This window comes from Sphaerodactylus townsendi, linkage group LG14 (genome assembly GCF_021028975.2).
Source record: "Sphaerodactylus townsendi isolate TG3544 linkage group LG14, MPM_Stown_v2.3, whole genome shotgun sequence".
In the NCBI taxonomy this organism is placed as follows: domain Eukaryota; kingdom Metazoa; phylum Chordata; class Lepidosauria; order Squamata; family Sphaerodactylidae; genus Sphaerodactylus; species Sphaerodactylus townsendi.
Window position 1 is genome coordinate 15,678,326 of NC_059438.1, and position 13,849 is coordinate 15,692,174.

Below are 13,849 nucleotides of genomic sequence, written 5' to 3' on the forward strand. Positions count from 1 at the left end.
TGGCTGAGATCCAGAGAACCTTGTGACATGTTCTGTGAGCCCAAGAGGACTTTGGCCTTGTTCGATTTCAGCTTTGGCTCTCTGCTGTACATCGAGCTATATCTGCATTTGAGGGGGTTCTCTGAAGTGGAAAGGTGGAGTTTCCAAAAAAGAAAGGCGAACTTGGCATTTTAATTTTTTTAACAAACAAACTTTTATCATAACTTTAAAAGCATAAATAAAACAGATCATGTAACAAAAATGTACAGAAAAAGTAAGCATATATACTGTCACGCCTACTAAACAGAATAAAGACAATTACTTTTGTGACAACTACCAAGAACAGAATATCAAGTACAATGTTATCTGAAATTTGCAATTGAAAAAAAAAGCAATATATATATACTAATTCTAACTCCGAAGTGTGGCAATCAATGGATTGTCGAAATATAAAACGGTTTTACATACGTCTTCATTATCTTCATTATTAATTATTATTATTATTATTAATAATAATAATAATAATAATAATTTGTTTGTTTTTTCACAAGATTCTACTTGTGAAAAAACAAACAAACCAGGACTCACAATGGGGGGGGGGGAGAAGGCATAGTTTAGTATATCCTATCATTGTTATTGTTTCTATAGAACTTGGCATTATTTTTGAGTATTTAATATAACTCTTGAATCCTGGCCACAGTTTTTGATGGGTGGATTTTTAAATCATGAAAACCTCCCTGATTTTTAACTCACAGATTTAAATCCCGTCGCTTACTTTGAAATTCATGTGTTTCCTGAATGCCTAGTTAGTGGTTGCTACAAACTGATGTGTGCTCGTGTGTAACTTCATAGAGCATTTGTGCTACCGGAGGAGAATCATCCAGATTCTTTGCTTGTTCAGCTCTTGTGCTTTTTGGACTTAAGAATTACATTTGTTAAAAGAGATAGGAGATGGATTCTTGTTTGGTAGTTTCTGTATGCATTCAAGGATACTAAGCAAGTTCATGTATTTGAAGACTGAAGACTTTCAGCACAGCTGGAAGTATAATCATAGCTGTTATAGTGACCCTATGAACAGTGTCTACTTCAGGCTGTTATAGAATATATAGTGTGGTGTAGCCAGCATGGTGTAGTGGTTAAGAGCAGGTGGGTCTAATCTGGAGAACCAGGTTTGATTTCCCACACCTCCACCTGAGTGGCAGAGGCTTATCTGGTGAACCAGATGTGTTTCCACCCTCCTACATTCCCGCTGGGTGACCTTGGACTAGTCACTGTTCTCTTAAAACTCTCTCAGCCCCACCTACCTCACGAGGTGTCTGTTGTGGGGAGAGGAAGGGGACGGAGCTTGCAAGCCACCTTGAGTCTCAGGGGCGGAGTGAGAGGAAACTGTTCCAGGGGCACGTACTCGGGGGGTGGGTGTTGAGGCCTTTGTGTGAGTCCCCACCACCCACCCTACCTCAGAGAGTGAGGTTTCTGCAGTACTGCCTCCTCAGACAATCTCATATTATTGGCAGGTCGGTGTGGGTATAGAGGCAGCCATTGAGGTACTTTGGACCCAAATGGTTTAGAGCAGTGATACTCAGGGTCTCAGATTCTACCTATGGCTTCTCAGTATGACACCTGCCCCATGTTTCACAAGAGTGGGCAAAGCTTGTGGCTGGTAGATGGTTTCTACCTTGAAACAGCCACTGCCAGAGGAATGGGTAAGCTGTGAGCCCCCTTGAAAGGTAAACATCCTGTTAGTGATAGAAGCACTTTTGGAGGATAGTAACTGCAAATGTGACTCCCCAAGAGTCACACAATGAATATCTCCGATTTAGGGCCATACAGTTTGACGACGTAAAGAGTAAAATCAGCACTTCAGACATTTTAGAATTTGCTTTTGTGGCTTTCGACATGTCTTTGTCCCTCTTGGGTCGAAGTTTTCCTTAAAAATATGAACTCTGCCCACACATATTCACTGTGTGTTTGTATTCCTTTGCAGTTGTGATCTGCGCGTATTTGTTTGGAGGAATTTCAAGCAAACATCATTTTGCTTTGCTCCTTTATCTGCTCTCGGAGTGAAACATCGTTCCCCTTAATATATTCAGTCACATTTTCCTTCTTTTGCATTTGCTCCCCCTCTTCTTTCATTTACTGCTTGGCTAATGGTTGCTCAGTTTCCCTGACATTTTTATAGCTGCTATGACAACATTCTTGTTCTGCATGATACATTCATAATCGGCTGCGATCGCAGCTTCGCGTTGCTTTTGCTCCTTCTGAACCGTGTTAAGATTCCTGTTAGCCCTCCAACTCAATTTTCATATGCAGTTGTGATTACACCTGTTTAAACATCTTCCTGGTAGCTTCATATTTGTATGTAAAGGGGGACTGATAAAACAGCTTTTCTGTAATCAGGTTTGATTCTTCAGTGTGACGAGTCTGAAGTTCATGTTTGCTGGGGTCTCAATCAATTTGTAGCATTTCAACATCTGTTAGCGTTGGCGACAGTGCAACTCGCTCCTGTTCATAGTTTTAATCTGAAGGGTTTCTTTGTGTTCCTTATTTTAGCTTCACTCTTCGGTTACTTTGAAAATTAAGGGAGGTTTGCGAGGGAGGGAGGGACGGAGGGAGGAGAAGATACTATTTAAAGATATTATCAACTTATTTCTTTATCACTCCAAACCACTGTGACTGGGATCACACACATTTCTGCTTCGAGCTGGCCGGCTGAGAAAAAAGGTAAATTCTCATCAGGTGGGAGTTGCGCTGAAACCAATAGGTGGCAAAATGGCCACACAGCCCCAATGTTTAAAAGGCCTATATTTTCCAGCAATCTTTCTATGTTCATTCAAAGAAAAAAAACAGAGAAAAATGTATTTGGTCATTGACCGTAAATAAAGACTTCACTTCACAAAGAAAAGCAATCGTTTTTGTTTGTGCACAAGTCTGTACATTCAGAAGACTTGAATGGTAGATTCCTGTTAGGACTGTACCGCTTCACAGTTCATCAGAAGATGTGCTTGCTTCCTTGTTTGTCCTTGGTCACTGAAATCAGAAGAGCCCCCATTTCTTGATGGAGCTAGCATTTGACAGGCAGGTTGGGGGTTTTTTTGGTGGCAATGGGGCGGGGGGGAGAAATGGTGGAAGCATTCATGCATCAGAAATGCACCTGCCCTCATCACTGCAGAATCCCAAAGGATGTCCTGTTCATAAAGGCAGTTAAGGTGCATAGCATGCCTCTCAAGTGGTTTGATGTAAGTTGGATTCCTTTGTTTAGGATTCCATCTTGAATGAGTTTTTGATCTGATGACTTGATCTGAATATGAGACAAAGACTTTTATCTCACCATCCAATTCTGACCCAAACCAGGAACTGCCATCAAACAAACCACTGCTATCAAGGAAGCCTCTTTGTGCTGGCCTCCTTGTGCTGATAGGGCAGTGTGGATCAGATGATCCTTCCCCGTCCCTATAGCACAAATTCTGTGCAAGTGCATTTACTCTTGCTGTATTCAAGACCGTTGTCTTCTTTCCCTTCCCGTTCCCTCCTGCATCGTTTCACCCCACCCGGAAATGTACAGAAGCTCAAGAATGACCCGTTAAATCCGAGTTTGATTTGATGTTTCTCAAGGATCGGGAATAAAGTTGTGGTGTTGTTAAAAGTCATTGTATTCCGAGGAATCTTTTCGGTTTACAAGTTGGCTGAGCCACCCGGCAGAAAACAAAACAAATTATTTGGATGCTAGTTACAGGGCCGAATTTATATTGTACTTTAATTCTCTTGGTGTCAATTTGGTGCATTGTCTTTAATTAAAGGTCAACAGAAATTGAACTGAAAACCTCAGGGAGACTTTAAACTGGTCCTTTAAGCTTATGAGGCTACCCATTAGAGATGGTCTTTACTGCAAATTTTATTCTGTAGTTTCTGAACTCATATAGCAAGTTAAAGTAGAATGTTGCTCTCCGTTTGCAGGCGAACATGATGAGTACTTCTGGGTATTCCAGAAAATTTTCCACTATTGTCAATCGTGACCCTGTGTTTGTTCAGCAGAGAATATTTGACAAATACCTGAGCTAACTTAGGTTTCTCTGTGTGTATTTGTATATCTTTGTGTCTACGGCTGTGACTTCTTAATATTGGCCTGTTAATTGGCCATTGCAAGAAATGTCAGACACGTAGCGATAGTGGCAACAGTTGTCTCTTAAATATGCCTTCCTAAGGAAATCCTTTGAGATGGTTGCTTTAAAAGAAAATCCAGCAGCAGAGAGCAGACAGACATTTTTCTCCTTTCCCAGTCTCTGTGCTAAATGATCATAGCTTAAAAATATGTTCAATAAAAAATAAATAGCAGGTCAAGAATCACCCGCCATTTCCACACAGGTTATTTGACCCAGTTACGCTTCTGTTGGGATCGGGAGTTTCAAAAATTCCATCCAAGAGCGTAAAGATCAAGGAGAAGGATGTGAAGATTGGTGGAGGAACTTGTTGAAGACATCAGGTTTTGGACTGGAGGTTGATGGAATGAACTGCTCTGGCTTGGATTGATTGGTTCCCTTCTTCTGCTAAGTGTGGAATCATCTGTTGTAGAAAGCTGTTTCATTCCTCCAACAGAAGCGAGTCATAAAACTGAAAGAACTCTTTCTTTCAACCATACATCCCTCCTTTTGCAAAAGAGAACCACTGAATCCAACGCAACAGGACAAGCACAGTTTCCAGTAGTAAACTTTCAGTCAGAGGCTTTTTACATAGCTTTAGTCAACAGAACACTGAACAACATCTTTCCTCAGCAGAGCCAGAGAGCTACAGTTTCCAATTGTCACTTTTATAAAGTTTTCTGAGCTATCCCAGAATTCCTTGCCTGCTGCATGCAAGGCTGTCAAATTCAACACAAATTTCACCCCAGCAGCAAATCCCTGTCCCATTAACAGCTTGTATTTAACAGATCCTGTTTAAAGGCCTAAACTTTTATTTTAACAGGTCCTGTTTAAAGACCTAAAAGGGAGGTGCCAGACATGAGTGTTGCCATTTTGAAAGTGGCAGTAAGCTCCTCCTCCTTTTGGATTGACTGTAGGCAGATGTTTCTCACGGAAGCACTGCTTGCAGCTGACGTGCTCTTTCCTCTTCAAGTTGGGAACAAAGAAGGGGTTTTTTTGCGCCAGCATAAAAAGGAAAACCATGGGATCCCCATGAGCCATACTCAGGAACAGCATGGCTTCATGTGGAAACTTCTACATAAAGTGGGCATGCTGTGTGCCACCTGGAGGAAAACTTCTATGAGGAAATAGCCAAAGAAACACTTTTTTTGGGGGGAAAGAGAGTTATAGTTTGCTGGGTATATATGGTTTGTTTTTTTAAGCAACTATGCTGTCAATTCATTAATTTAAACTAGAAACTTTATCTATTTAAAAAAACTTTCTACATGCTAATAGACAAATGCCAATCTAAGTAAATCTAATGCAACACAAATAGGTAAAAATCTGTTCTAGTGTGTGCTGCAGTCTATTGTGTCTCTGAAATGTGATTTATAAACTCCAAAAAAGAGTGTAGGGGTTGAACTTTCCAGCAAAGATCCGGGAAAACCCTACCTGTTGACAGAGACCTGTAAAATCTTCTCCTGGGCACATTTCCTTTCTATAGGCATTGCATTTGAGGCCAGAAGGAGTATTCCTCTGTTCGATTGCCCAGTTGTGTCTGAAACGGGGGCAGCCTGTTGTTTCTGGGTCTGTGGTATGGTTATGTCCTGGATAAAGATGCATTATGTATAATTGGTGCCAGTAGCCAATGTACTATAAAGGGAGAAGGTACAGAAATAATAGCTGCCTCCCCAGGATTGTTTTTATTTGTGAATTTTCCCGCTGTCCATTTTTAAGGTAAGAGTTTCCCGCATGCTTCTTTTTTTCCAGTGACTTTTTTCCATGCCGAGGGTTTGGTATGGTGGTGGAGCCCTTTCATGAGGGTTGGGGAACACATAGCGGTGCTTTTCACAGGGCTCCTCCTAACCCAGCCATTTCCGCATGCCGCCTCCCACATCCCTTCCTGGTTGTGTTTTGCGTTCACCCTTGAACGGCTCCTTGCCTTGTGGGGAGGAGTTGAGTCTCTTTGCCTCCTGTCTCCTGTAGGTGCTGCCCCATCCCCCAATGGCGAGGTCTTGTATTCTTTTCCAGCTCCTGGCTTACTGGAGAGGAGGATTTTGAAAAATGCTATTGCAGGTAGGAGACACAGTACGGTATTCATAACTTTCAAAAGCCCTTAAAACGCTATCTTACTCCTGCCTCCCTTTTCGGCACAGCTCAGCTACGCTTCTAAGGAGGAGCCGTTCTGTTGATTGTATTGTGCGCATGACAACAATTCCCCTCTCCTGATGAAGCCTAAAAGGAGAGGGTGGATCAATTCTGAAAAACTGTGTCTCTCAGAACAGCTACCGGGGGGAAAAATTAAGTTTGTGTTACAAAATGGGAGTGGTTTTGAGGATACACCTAAATGTTTATGTCTGTAGTTTCTTCAGCAGATTTTTTTAAACATCAGCTTCTACAATTTCTAAAATATTTCTGTCCTTCATCTCCTAGTCTGACCAGTTTAGCAATTTTCTGGAAAACAACCTTGAAGGATTCATTTTTTAATCAGTAAGGGGCTGGATCTTGCCAGCTTTCCTGCTTGTGCAAGAGGGGTTCCTTTTGACCCCACCCTCAAATTTATTTATTTTATTTTATTTTATTAGACTTTTATACCGCCCCATTCCCGAAGGGCTCTGGGCGGTGCACAGCATATAAAATACAATATAAAATGATAACATATAAAAGCAGCGATAAAAATTTCCAATTCTTATTCCAAATTTAAAAGCTCAAAAATTTGAATTTAAATTTAAGTGTAAGGTGGTGTCCAGCAATCCAATAACATAAAGTCCCTCCCTCCCCACGGAAAAGGGAGGCATGGCGAGTCTCATTAGATGGTTTATGGCCCAGGTGTTAAGGGCCGGGGGGGGGCACCATTAGTGGCTGGTTCCTCCAAAGGCCCGGTGGAACAGCTCTGTCTTACAGGCCCTGCGGAACTCCCCAAGGTCCCGCAGGGCCTGGACAGCTGGTGGGAGAGCGTTCCACCAGGCCGGGGCCAAGGCCGTAAAGGTCCTGGCCCGTGTGGAGGCCAGCCACATCCCAATCATAGCCGCAAAGGCTATGATTGGGATCACAGGACCCATGGGACTTACTTCAGGCCAGATGGACCACCACCCCAATACCAGCACAAACTTGTAGTATCCAATTTGGTTTTTAAAAATGCTGACCAGTTTGCAGTACGGAAATGGCTGCTGACCAGCATGCTGTGTTATTTTCTCCCAGTCAGATTTGTGAGTCCTTACATAAAAGGTGCCTTCCATTAACCAGTCTCATTCATTTTCTTCTTTTCCGAGGCTTTCCATTTAAGGAGTTGGATGCAGAAACATCTGTCACATACCAACATTGTCCACAGATATTTTTAGGGGCACTTTTGTCTAGAACTCTGCAACTAGAGGATTCAACTCTTGTGGCATGTAGGTTATATGTAGAAGAACGTGCCAGTGTCAGGAACTACAAATACTTGGTTGGGTCCATTCTAATGGAATAAGGTAGCAATTTAACAGTCATCTGTCTTCAACATTTAGAATCTCCTGACATGAATTTCTTATGGCTCAAGTGGGTGATTTATAGACCATACGTGTCCCTGTTCCCTCTTATGTGTCATTTGGGAGGTCAGGGTGCTTCTGCTAAACTCATCTTCTCTCTCATTAACTTGATCACATCCTGTCCCTTCATTCTTTGCAGTGGCATCCAGTCATTGCAGCTTCTGTTTCTTTCTTTTCGGTCTCTCTGCTTCTCAGTCCCTTTCTGTGGACTATGCATACAAAATGGCTGCCATGTTGATGGCATGAGCAGTTCTTTCTTGTGCTTATATGGCAAGACTCTTGTATACTCACTGCACATGGTGGTGTAGAGTAGGTATATTTCTCAGCTCCTACATTAATAACTGGTAGAAACAGCCACTAGCATGAGAAAGTGAAGTAGATTCATGTGGCGGCCATTTTGTGTGAGTGTTGGCCTCCTCTGTCCTTTCCCTTTTAAGGCTTTACAATCTCACCTAGGCTATTGTTTGCCCCAGGTTTCTTTATTTTCCATTTCTGCATTTCCTCCCATTATACTCATTTGCTTTACTTTTTATGCCTTAGATCATTTCCATGTTTTGCCATGGAACTTATCCCCATGTATAGTGTAGTGGTGTGGTGGCTAACAGCAGTGGACTCTAATCTGGAGAACCGGGTTTGATTCCTCACTCCTCTGTATGAGTGGCAAACTCTTATCTGCTGAACTGGATTTGTTTCCTTGTTCCTCCACATGATGCCTGCTGGGTGACCTTGGGCTAGTCACAGTTCTCACAGAACTCTTTCAGCCCCACCCACCTCACAAAGTGTCTGTTGTGGGGAGAAGAAGGGAAAGGAGTTTGTAAATCTCTTTGAGATTCCTTAAGGTTGAGAAAAGTGGGGTATAAATCCAAATCCTTCTTCTATCTAATCTCATTTGCCTGATCCTCCATTGCAATTTTATTCCTGCAGATAGTCCAGCAGTCCCTACAATTGCCACCGTTTGTTTTGTTTACTGAATTTCTATCACACCTTTCTTCCTTCACAGAGCTCAAAATGACACCCAGAAGTTCAACACAAGCATAAGTTGGAAGTCATGGTTTATTTTATTCATGGTTGGTTGGTAAAAACAGCATTTGGCCTACAAACTGATCACCCAGATACTGGTTGGCCATGACAAGAAGAATATTAGTTTCATTATATTCACTTTGGTCAGAGGTCTGCAGTTAGAGAGTTCATGTTGAGGACTAAGCCAAGATATCTACATTTGCTGTGGCTCAGTGACAGACCATCTGTTTGACATGTAGAAGGGACCTGCTTGAATCCCTAGCACCTTCATTTAAAAGGATCAGTCAGGTGGTAAAATGAAAGCCCTTTAGCTGAGATCCTGCAGAATTGCTACCAGTTGGAGTACACAATACTGATCTTGATAGACCCAACAGTCTGACTTGGTATAATTTTGCTCTCTAGGTAGAGGAGGTCTTTCATATCTGCTTAGTCCTTGTAAAAACAGCAACCCTGGAGCTGCCCGCGATTGAACCTGGACCCTTGTGTTTGCCAAGCAGATGTTCTACTACTGAACCACAGCCCCAGCTGTTTGCTTCTCTCTTTGGTACAGATTCAGCAGGTAGTTGATACTCTAGTTCAGTGTTTCCCAACCTTTTCGAGGTCAGGGTACCCTTGACCTCACTCTTCATATCTCACGTTATCCCTGCCGCCACCCTCCACCGTCCCCTCCCATTGCCCCTGCTTGCCACACACCCCACCTTCCCCTCCCAGGGTGAAGGGAAGCACGGGGGGGGGGGGTGGCAGCTGCTGACCTTGTGGCAGGCCCTGCCCCATGGGCCAGCTCCATGTCCTTGCTGGCGCTGGTGGGAGACATCACAAAAATGAGGGGGGGGGGCGGTAGTGTTGCCACGGTACCCCTGGGACAGGCTCACGGCACCCCAGGGTACCACGGTACCCTAGTTGAGAATGGCTGCTCTAGTTAGTACTTCTTAATCTTGAGTTCAAGTCCATTCAGCACATCTGCCACACTCTTAAATCTTTCTGATTGCATCACATCTTTAAAAATATCGAAAAAATTCAAGTGTGTGTTTTCCCCCCACCCATTTGTTCTCCCTTTCCCTCTGTGTTAGTACATCTTTTAAAAGCCACTAATTACTAATATACCCAATAGTAAGAAATGTTTTAAAATATACAGCCCAGCAGTTAAATATGTTAATCGGGAATTATTAAAGTGAAGTGTGTATTCTTGCAAATGCCTTAATAGTTCCTCTAAATCTGTTTTGATTTATGGTGTCAATGTGGGAGGCATTAATATCTCATGTCAAAGACTTTAATGTTTACAGGTTTTTTCCAGGCTTCGACTTATAGTCCACTTGGAGCTGTTACTCTCGAAAGGTGCAAGTAGGGCTCTGCACACGGGCAACAAACCCTTGTGTGCTTAAAGTCCTTATGAAACCATTGGTCAAAAAAATGCATCACACCTGCAGAGTAACCAGTACAGATGGAGGCAGGAGACACAAAGGACATGATTGTACACTAAAGACTGTTTTTTAAAGAAAAAGGACAGTAAACGTCGCCACATTCTGCTAAAACATTTAGTAGCTCCAAAACCCATCCATTTCTATCCTGGAATAGGGTCAGAATTGAAATACCTCGTGTACCAAAATCCTGGGTGGAATGTTTCTTTAATCTTTCAAGGAAATTCATTCTCGTGGGGCACTTCTGCCTCCAGGTTTTCGGCAATACCGAAAGATCAGTTGGTTTTACTGGAAGTCCGTAGCGTCTGTTGCTTATCAACACCTGCTTTTTTTCCTCTATTCGTTTTTGCTTCCCTCCTGCCAAGTCAGAATATCAACAAAATTATTTACTGCGGTGTATTTGACCTAAGGGTAGTGGTAAAACCATTCGTGCTGCTTTGTTTTTTTTTCTGCGGAATGAGTATGACTTGTGAAGATTGAAAAGAGATGTTGATGAAATGCTTTGAATGCTTGAAAGTGAAATATTAATGCTTTTTGTTGTTGTTTTTGCGATTATTGTTGCTACTATTAGCAACAGTAATCTGGGCACCATAATTCAACGAGGATATTGACAAACTGCAGTGGGTCCAGAGTAGGGCGACCCAAATGGTAAAAGGTATGGATTCCATGCTCTATGACAGTGGTGGCGAACCTTTGGCACTCCAGATGTTATAGACTACAATTCCCATCAGCCCCTTCCAGCATGGCCAATTGGCCATGCTGGAAGGGGCTGATGGGAATTGTAGTCCATAACATCTGGAGTGCCAAAGGTTCGCCACCACGGCTCTATGAGGAGCAGCTTAGGGAGCGAGGCACATTTAGTCTGGAGAAGAGAAGATTAAGGGGTGACATGATGGTCATGTGTAAATATTTGAAGGGATGTCACGTTGAGGATGGAGCAAGTGTTTTTTTTTTAGCTGCTCCAGAGACTAGGACAAGGAGTAATGGGTTCAAGGTACAGGAAAAGAGATTCCACCTAAACTTTAGGAAGAACTTGCGGACAGTAAGCGCTGTTTGACAGTGGAATACACTGCCTTGGAGAGTGGTGGAGTCTCCTTCTACAGAGGTTGGATGGCCATCTGTCAGGAGTTCTTTGATTGTGTCTCCCTGCATGACAGGGGGTTGGATTTGATGGCCCTTGTGGTCTCTTCCTACTCTATGATTCTATTATCTTGTGAGATTGACTCAGAAAGTCTCTTGAGACTTTGATTGAGATATTAGGAGACTGGGATGATTATATGTTGTGGTCCTTCCCTGCACCTGGCAAGAGTTTAGCCTTTGCCTCCACCTTTTTACATTTTAATTTCATTTGGTGAGAGGAGGATTTTTGACTTTTTCATCTCTGATTTAACCAGAATGGTTAAATATTTATGTTGAACATGTTGGAGGAACCACACCTGGTGCGTGTGTATCCCTTGAAAAGTAGCAGAGTGCACAGAGGCTAAAACACAGGGAAGCTTACCTGGGTACAAACACGTGGTTGAGCTTGCTAGAGAGAACTTCAGACACAAAAGAAAGTCAGAGTCATTTGTAGTTTCTAGTCTAATAAAAAGAGTATTTATTAGTGAACTCCATTCTGGATAGAAAGGTGTAGAGATAGGTTCACTATCTAGTCTAATCTAGCTGGATGGAGGCGGATGCGTAGGAGACACATCCTCTCCCTAGGCATGGTGAAAAGTAGAGTAATGGAGAGGGTCCGAGAAGAAGGCGGAAGCAAGGGAGGAAGTCCCTAAGAATATCAGTCTACATCAAAGGGATAGACTCAGCATGATAGAGTAAAGGTGACAAATTCCTAAGTCCCTATCTAGCCACTAGCTCGCTAGTGAAAACCCCCCTCTGCAGGATGAGGCAGGAAACAGTGTACAGTCCCTTTCTTCCAACACCCCCTCTCGATGTTTCTTGACTCAGGTAGTCAGGCTTATCTTGCTTCTAAGCTTCTCAAAAGCTGGTTTCGGTAGGGGCTTAGTGAAGAGACTCGGGTAAGCATACTGGTGTGGCAGTAGATCAGTTGAAGGACGCCATCCTTTCGCGAGATGTCTCCTCACTATGTGGTACTTTGGATCAATGTGTGCTTGGTTCGCTTCTTCACATCTTCTTGTTTGGATAGTTTGATGCAGCTTTGGTTGTCTTCATACACTGGTATAGGAAGTGATGGTTCCTTGCCTAAGTCTTTTTAGTAGTTGACACATTCATTTTAGTTCGCGGACAAGTTTGAGCAGCTGATACATATTCTGCTTCTGTGGTAGATGCTGTTGTTATTTCTTGCTTGGTACTTGATCAACTAATAGGACCATTTCCAAAGAAACATTATCTCGACCATTGGTAGACTTTCTGTCAGCTAAGTCTCCAGCCCAGTCTGCATCAACATAAGCCATTAGTGTAGCATCTTTGGTCGCTGGTAGTTTCCAGCTTAAGTTCTGTACTTCCTTTCAAATATCTAGTCACCTCTTTGTAGCGCATTCCAGTCTTTTACCGTTGGTGAAGCAATCTTTCTGCTTAGTAATTCGACTGCTGCACTTCATATCTGGTCGGCTTCTGAGTACTGATGCTCAGTAGTTTGTTTACAGCTTTGTACTTTGGTGTTGTCAGAGAGTTGTTTGGTGAAATTATCTTCCTTTATGTAACCTCGTTTGCATAGGAAATGGGAGCTGAGTACGCTACTTGTAGATTCACAGTAAGTTGATTAGGTCTATGATCTTTTTGTTGTTGATTCAGAAGAAAAGTTCTCGCCTTTTCTCTCTTTTCAATTTGGGATTCCTAGGTAGCAAATTTTCCTAGTTGTGGCGATTTCAAGTTGTTGGTTCAGATATTGTAGTAATTTTTTGTAGTCATCTTGGTCATCATAGGCTAAAAGTAGTTCTTTATTAAAAGCAAAAATATAAGTCCATTTTCCATTTCTGTTCTTGACATAAAGGCATGGGTCAGCCTTACTTTGTTGAAAGTCTGCTTGAAGTAGCACGCTGTTCAAAAATGTGGATTTGATCTTTATTCGTTGAATTTTCATCCGTTTGCTAGCTGCCATGCTGAGCAAAATTCTTATAGTGGTGAAGTTGACAGTTGAATCAAAAAGTTTCATCAGGGTCTTTCCATTGAAGTCTGGTTCATTTACAGTCGCTTCTTGCAAGGTAGGACTGCTTCAATGGAAGCATTTCCTTTTTCGGGTGTTCTGGTCGTCTCACCTCAATTCTTGGAATTCGCATCCCCTCTGTTGCTGCACTTTGTCAGCATTGGGTCAGCATCCTGGTCAGGGTATATTTCATCTGGATCATCTGGTTCTATGCTGTCATCTTTCTGGCAATCATCACAGTGGCAGGGTCTGGTCATGGTGTGCCCCCCCTCTGGAAGGCATGAACTGGTAATCACTTGCATAATCAAATACCCAGTCTCTGATTCCAAATCATCTTCACAATTCTCAGAATTAAGCAGTCCTCATTTTCAAAAATCCGCATTCATCATCATCATCATTCATCTCTGATTCAAAATCATCATTGTCACAGCTCACTGAATTCAACAAACATTGCAAAATCCATTTTGTTCATTCATGTCACACAGTTCTCTAGTATATATAATCCTTCAAACACAGTCCATCATTCTTGTTATTAAACCATTGTTTCTGTAAAATCCTTATTGCAAAACACTTTTTCAGCTGCATGGCTTTAAGCTGAATAAATGAGCTCTCTGTTGTCTGGTTTAAGCATGACTTAGCAAAATTACCACTCATGGACTTTAAAAAATCAGAGTCATAATAAAAAAT

General features: G+C 42.3%; 1 protein-coding gene across 2 annotated transcripts in view; it reads left to right on the forward strand.

The window, feature by feature from the left end:
- Nucleotides 1-13,849, forward strand: part of ZNF423 (zinc finger protein 423) — a 329,729-nt gene that overhangs the window by 195,623 nt on the left and 120,257 nt on the right. Inside the window, exon 6 of one of the 2 annotated variants that reach the window (XM_048515303.1) lies at nt 6,081-6,170. The exons of the other annotated variant lie outside the window; for it this stretch is intronic. Within the exon in view, the coding sequence (XP_048371260.1) occupies nt 6,081-6,170 (90 nt within the window). The remainder of the gene's footprint in view (nt 1-6,080; nt 6,171-13,849) is intronic. 2 annotated transcript variants of the gene reach the window in all.